This window comes from Adiantum capillus-veneris, chromosome 2 (genome assembly GCF_014529385.1).
Source record: "Adiantum capillus-veneris isolate H3 chromosome 2, ASM1452938v2, whole genome shotgun sequence".
Classification (NCBI taxonomy): domain Eukaryota; kingdom Viridiplantae; phylum Streptophyta; class Polypodiopsida; order Polypodiales; family Pteridaceae; genus Adiantum; species Adiantum capillus-veneris.
Genome location: NC_140932.1, coordinates 108,545,190 through 108,552,538, shown reverse-complemented (window position 1 = coordinate 108,552,538; position 7,349 = coordinate 108,545,190). Strand labels below are relative to the sequence as shown.

Sequence of the window (7,349 nt, the reverse complement as noted above, 5' to 3'; positions counted from 1 at the left end):
CGTCATCGCTCTGGCGCATCATCGCGCGTTCCTACACCATCCGCATCTCCCTCTCTTTCGGAGCATTCGGCGCGCTCCGAAGCTTCGGCGTCGACGAGACGAGCTTCACACTCGTCTAGACATCGGCGCTCTAGTGGTGGAGGTGGCGGTTGTTGTGGGGATTCCGCCACCGATGCCTCCACACCGCCTCGTGTTCGACGAGGCTCTTTACCCTCCCCTTCTTTGCCCGCCCCCACACCAGCCACAGCATCGCCATCTACGCCAGGTTTTGCACGGCTGACTGTTCCTAGAAGCTACACACCTCTACCTACTCCGCCAGGAGCCACCCCACTCGACACTCCTCGCTTCGGGGCCCAGACGCCGGTGGAGACACCTGACGTCCGTACCCCCATCGACACGCCGCTAGAGACCCCTGCCGGGACACCCAGGTTCACGCGTCACCGGCCAGAGGGCTTGCCTTACTCCGTCGACATCAGCGGCGGCATCATCATGGATGATGACGGCAAGAAGGTGATCTCGCGCATGCGTGGTCTTTGCTCTCAGCTGTTTAGGCACTATATACTAAACAAATGGAGTGAAGTACCAAGTGATTTAAAAAACAGAGTCATCAGCATACTTCATGATGAGTTTCCCGTTCCAACACGGGATCAGCGCTTCAATGAAGACCTGATGAAGATTCGAATGCGCGAATACTGCAAACACAAGCGTTCCGAAGTGCAAAAAGCAATCAAGAATGGGTGGAATAGGCCAGATTGGCTGGCCAAAGAAGATTGGAAGAATGCGAAGAAAGCAGCGCGCGAGAATCCCGACAAGTGGAAGCAACAAAAGGATGCAGCCAGAGCGCGAGTAGAGGCAGGGAGCTCGCACCACTTGGGGAGCGGTGGATGGGCATCATTTGAGGCAGATTTTGTAAGTCTTTTCACATTGCTCTTTATGCATGTTCGATAGTTTAGGGTTTATGAGTTTTTTAGTTCTAACATAATGAGATCTTTGTATGTTTTGACAGTGGTCAATGACAGGACGTGATCCCACACCGTACGAGCGCGAGTACGCAGGCAGGAAGGGCTTAAACGCCCTGATGGACATTCTTAGTTCTCGCGACAGCATGGTTAGTATTAGGGTTTACTCTTTTTTATTTTTTGTATTGTTTTATAAATGTCGTTATATGTTTATACTTACTGAAAGCTGTCTTATTGTCTTTTTTTGCAGAATCCGACAGATACGCCGCTTGGACGCGATGAGACGTCTGACTAGACGACGTCAGTTTAGCCGTAGCTAGATAGCATTAGTTTAGGGTTTCTCATAGCTTATGTATCATGAGACGGATTTTATACGTCTTTTTGAACCATGTATATTATTACATTTGTCACCGCAGTTCCTTTTGCCAATCAATTCTTTATGCCTATGATGTTGTACAATTGTCATTATTACATTTGCCGATCAATTCATTTTGCCTATGATGTGTACAATTGTCAATTTTGCAAACAATGCGTCTTGTGGGTGACTATTTTGGGTCTATTATCTACCTTTGCACTTTTTTTAAAAAGTGAATCAAGTACAATATGGTTGATGGGTGAATGCCCTGCCACCAAAAAAATATTCTCTCGGGCGTCGCTATAAACGTCGCTATTTATGGCTCTGTAGCGTCGCTATGAGCGTCGCTATAGTCTTCTGTGTAAACGTCGCTATAAGCGTCGCTATAGGCGTCGCTATATAGCGACGCATATAGCGACGCCTATAGCGACGCTTATAGCGACGCTCTCATAGCGACGCTCGTAGCGACGGTTTTAGCGACGCCGGGGGTTATAAAAACCCAATGTATTTCCGTCGCTAACAGCGTCACAAGAGCACACAACCTCTTGTAGTGAAAGAGGGCAAGAAACTTGCACTCTCTCATGGTTTCACTGTTTTTAGTGACTTGTGATTTAAATTTGGTTGCTCTATATTCATTACCTGGCTATTACTTTTAAAAAAGTGGGCAAAACTTGTGTGCTCAAAAATTATTTCTCCCAACCAATAAGAAAAAGGACCCTTCTTCTCTAAATGTCTTTGTCAAGAAAATGGAAAATTTGCTAGTTTCCACAATAAAATTTAGTAAAATTTGTCCATTTTCATAGGTTTTGTTTTAACATAAGCACACAAGATAACATCAGAAAGCGAAACGCAATGTACAACCATGAACCCTAAGAAGAGGGCTTAGAGAGCTCCCCCATAGGCTCACTAATGGTGCCTTTGGAGGGCCCTGTATGCTTCAAATTGCAACCCCATAGCTGCCTCAACACTGAATAGCCCATGTCTGAGCTGGGGGTGCTTCAACCACTCCCCACACACAAGAGAAGCATTTTTTAATTACCTCTACTTGGTTCACAATAGGTAAACACTCCTCAAAAGCCTCCCTTGTTGTTGTGGCAACCCATGCGAAACTTGCAAACGAAGGGTTTATGGGGTGCACAAAAGTTTCTACATGGTGTATCTTCCAGTATAGGGCCTCTCTAGAGTGGAGAGCGCATGGGGGAGCCCTCTCAAGGAGATCACAACATTTGAAGTGTAGACAAAAGGGACTAGTTTTTTTGTGAGTCATATTTAGGGCCTTTTGGGTGGGACCTCCTCCGCACCTGTGGAGAAGAAATAGGGTGACTTCATTCGTTGTTAGGTTTAGAAATTTTAGTTAGCAAAAGGTATATTGAAGTTTGAAGGATGGTTTTAGGCTCAATTTTTGTGGAATTTTAGAGAATTCACTTTGGGATTTACCATAGAAACATCATAGGCCCCTGTCATCACAGGGAATGCTTGTCCATGAAGAGGTGGCGGCTACCCATTGGGGGACGGTCTTGTGCCTTCGGCCAACTTCTCCAAGGAGCGGTCATCTACTAAAAGTGCAAGCGGGAAGACATTTGATAGGCATTGATCACTGGCAATCAACATCAATGGCAGAGAGTGTACCACTTGGGCTATGACAATTTTTGAAGCCTGAATGGGCAATGTTTACATTGAGGCCCTTTGTAATAGCAGCGTCGCCGTCCCTTTGAAAGAGAGGGTGGGACGTGCACCCCAATGTCACAAGAAGATTTAGAAATTTTCTCATGTAGGAAAACGGAGTTTTTTCTAGTGTTTTTCATACAATGAATAACATCATGAGCTTCTGCTCGAGAGGCTCCGCATACCTAGCTAGGTACGATTGGGGGCAAGGGACCGCCGGCCCCACCGGGCCGATGGTCCCTTGCCCCCAATTGTCCCTAGCTAGGTATGCAGTGCCTCTCTCAGAGAAGCTCATGATGTTGGGGTAAGTCACAATGTGGGAATTATTGTGAGAATCAGTCCAAAACTTCTTCATGTGACAAGGACCTTAGGATTCAATTTTGGTGGAATTTTGAAAAATAATCTCTTGGGAGTTTAGTTTACCATAGGACACGATACATCTTAGGACTAGGACCCTTAAAATGAAGCATTGAATGGTTCTCTCTCTCTCTCTCTCTCTCTCGTACACACACACGCACGCACAGGAAATTTCCTCTTTAAAACCCATGCATCGCTCATCAGCTAGCTAGCGTAATTGCCTGACAACTATCGAGTGAATGTTTTAGCTTAATTGGAGAGCTACCTTCTCACAATTATTAGCTTAGCCCATTAAAGTGAATCTCTAGACACCAAGGACTGCATCGCGACGGGGCGAAAATGCGGAAGCTAATTTGGTGGATAGCAGTGGCATATGCAGTCTATGTTGTGGGTGAGCAAACTGTGGGTACATCATCATATGGCGAGATGGGTTGGAAGACAGCCCAAGAGGAGGACTTGATCAAGGATGGGCTTCCCGGGCAGCCAGAGGTGCAGTTCAAGCAGTACTCTGGATATATTACGGTTAATGCGAGTGCGGGCCGTGCGCTCTTCTACTGGTTTGTCGAAGCAGATTCGCAACATGCCCAGAGCAAGCCTCTCATCTTGTGGATCACTGGAGGTCAGTACTAATTCCACTTGCTTCTCCCTGCAGTTTTTAACTTGCTTGTGTAATATTTTATGCTCCCTCACCATGGTGTGTGTGTGAGTGAGAGAGAGAGAGTCTTTGCTTAGTTTAAACTGTGGTTAGCCCCTGGATTCTAGTGCTTCCAAAGTTGCTCAAGACGAATTGAACTCTCTGAGCGTTCCTCTCTCTCTCTCTCTCTCTCTCTCTCTCTCTCTCTATATATATATATATACAATATTGACAGACACACACACACACAATACACAACACACTTCACACACTGCAAGCACCAGTCATAACACATTGAATGATCTCTCTCTCTCTCTCTCTCACTCACACACACACACACACACACACACACACACACGAATGTAGGTACTTCTGACGGTTGCTCTCTATGGCTCTCTTGCCATTGCCGATTCTCTCTATCCTCTCTTCTCTTTCCAGTGTCCATGCATGCAAAGACGTGGGAGACACAGATGGCGCAGCTACCTAGTGACCCAGAAGAAACGAGTGGGCCATTGCGACTGGCATTTAGCAATCCACGGAGGAGTAAGCGCGCGCGCGCGCAGAGAGAGAGAGAGAGAGTCTCTCTCTCTCTCTCTCTCTCTCTCTCTCTCTCTCAGACAGGAGAGTTTTGTTGAGAATTTTGTTGGGTGGCTTGTGGTTTTGTGTTGGCTTTTTTGGACTACATAAGTAGTCTTTAGGGCCCAGTCTGATGGGACACCCGCCCCCCACTAGTTTTCGTAGGTCTAGCGAGGTTGCTGCTGTCACACACAACTTCAGGACATGAGAGGCGACATTTTTCAGAGCCAATCAGGGTAGGGCAGGTGGTGAAGCCTCCGCGTTCGTTTCTGCAGAGCAGAGCTCAACACCCGTCAACCACTTTCCCGCTTGCCTTTTTGCAGATGGCCATGGAGCCTCAAAAGTTGGCCGAGGGTGTTTGCCCGCCCTCTGACAACGTATTTGGGCCAACTTCACCTGTTTGCTCAACGAATACAAGTTTGCCACCTAAGCAAGGTCGCCTCTTGCCTGCCCCATTGTGACATAGGCCTTAGTAAAAGGCTGGATTTTGGGTTCATCTCTAGACCATTGGATAAAGCTCGCGATTAGTGCCACATGTAAGTTAATGATAAAAAACTTCTTCTTTTTAGTATTTTTTGTGGGTCCTTGCTAGAGGTGTTGACATTTGTTTACCTCCCTCTTTTTATTTAAAAAGGGCTATTGGGTACTAGGCCACGCACAATCTTTCCCATTTCATTTCACTTTGTTGATTTCTTAGTTGATGCTGCCGGGTGTTTTTCTATCCATGAACTGTTTTCAATCTTTTGGAATATTTTGTAATCTAAATGGTTCATTGTTGCATTACTTTTCAATAATCTAATACTTTCGTGTGACAAAAAATGTTTTAAAATGCTAGTCATGTCACTTTCTAATTCTCTCTCAGAAAGAATTCTTTTACAAATATCAAAGCCCTCTCAATAGGTTTATGTAGGCCATACTGAACTTTCACCTTGTGGACATGAGCATCAAGCACCTACACTCTCTCCAAGTACATCCCATGCTTTACAAGTTTAGAGGCTAACGTATGTTTCTTAAGAGTTGAGTCGCCCCAGCTTTAGTAGGGCTAATGATGTACTAGCAAAAAGTTGGTCACACCCACACACTGCTTATTGGTGTGCCTAAGAAAATGTCGTCGAAAAGTGAAGCTCGAGATCAACTCCTCATTGGCTTGGGACTACGACAGTCAAGCGGCATCGCTATTGTCCAATAAAATAGCTTATTCCCCCATTTTTCAAAGTGCTAGCAACACTTATCTCCACTTCGACAATCCTTCCTTCACTCTAAGAATTACCTAATGTAAGGAATCCACTCCCCCTAAGTACGATACGGCTCTAACTTCTCTTCTATTCCTGATTCTCGACCAAAGCTCTCCTCTCTCTCTCTCTCTCTCTCTCTCTCTCTCTCTCTCTCTCTCTCACACACACACACACACACACACAATGTGCACGTGCGCGCACACACACAAGTTTGCACCTTGCACTTGCAAGCCTTTTTGGTAGTCTCTTTAAAGTAGTTGGTGCCCCATCTTGAATGATATGACTTTAATATTATTACTCTTCTTTAAAGGACTCTTGTGGGCTTTGGTGCGTGACATTCATTCTCCTCAACACAACGGTCATGCGCATGAAGGAATGCTCGAATCATAAACTACTTTTTTGCATGCTAAAACATGTGTTACAAGAGAAGAGAGAAAGACCTAGGGTAGAGGAGCCTGTTTAGGGATGCTCAAATTGTATGAGCCAATTTTAAAAAATGCAAACCTTCACAATCTGATTTCCCATGATAGTCCATTGATGAAACCAAATTACTTTCAAAGATAGTTGATGCCAATTTTTTATTTATTTTTTGCAAAACTCACAATCATGAGTGATTGTATTAGAATGCCACCAAGAAATTAAAAAATCAGCCTCAAGCTCATGCTGAGCCTTGAGGGGCAGATGGTTACATCAGAGCCTAGTTAGAAGTACCTAGTACCGTACTATTACCAAAAGTCCAATCCTTTACATAGCAAGGCTCGTATGGATGGCAAGAGTCGCCCTAAGCCAATCATCCGAGTTTTTCCTTTTACATATCACATATATCATCTCCTTATTTTCTTGTACAATCTCTGAAAAGCTAGCCACAAAGAGGTCATTATCGAAGACATGGAAGTTCCTGGTCTTCCAGATATTATTGAAGAAACAATATCTGACAATTCGAGTACAGAAGAAGTGCAAGACTTTGAGCACATGGTAGTTCCTGGTCTTCCAGATATTATCAAAGAAACAATATCTGACAATTCGAGTACATATTAGAAGTGCAAGTGCAAGATGAAATTGTTTCCCACCAAGGCACATATCCTTCTTGAGAACTCTATGTTCCACGTTCTTTGTATCCATTTGCACACCTTCCCTGCCAGGCCTCTAATTGTTGGGCATTCCATGAAAAGGTGGGCGAGGTCTTTGCTAGTCAATCTGCACATTGGACCCAATACCTCGTGTCTGAATCTTGACGCCTATCAGCAAAGTCCCCTCACAAAATCTTCCACAGAAATACCTTCATAAAATGAGGCCATTGTGGATTCCAAATGTTCTTTGTGACCTCGACCCATCAAGCTTCCGACCATTGTTTCTTCCACTGTTTGTTCAAAGGGGCGAACCAATCAGCCTCGTGCATTAACGCTTGGTAAATGCCCTTGGTATGAGGTTTAAAGAATCGGCTACTCATGGGCCATTTCCAAGCTTTCCACTTGAAAGTAGATTCTCTGATCGGCATTAGAATATTGTCCAAGCCTTCTACAACTCTGTTGACAAGTAACTTCTCAACGCCATTGAGTTAAAACTGG

The 7,349-nt window shown here is 44.9% G+C and overlaps 1 protein-coding gene across 4 annotated transcripts in view; it reads left to right on the top strand.

The window, feature by feature from the left end:
- Window positions 1-3,469: 3,469 nt before the first annotated feature.
- The window catches only part of LOC147463362 (serine carboxypeptidase 24-like), a 70,641-nt gene continuing 66,761 nt past the window's right edge, over window positions 3,470-7,349 (top strand). For 2 of the 4 annotated variants that reach the window (XM_086488371.1, XM_086488362.1), the window contains exon 1: window positions 3,472-3,955. In XM_086488371.1, coding sequence (XP_086344497.1) covers window positions 3,676-3,955 — 280 coding nt within the window. In that variant the 5' untranslated portion in view covers window positions 3,472-3,675. Of the gene's footprint in view, window positions 3,956-7,349 lie in introns of all 4 variants that reach the window. The other 2 variants (XM_086488389.1, XM_086488381.1) reach the window with 2 other exon arrangements.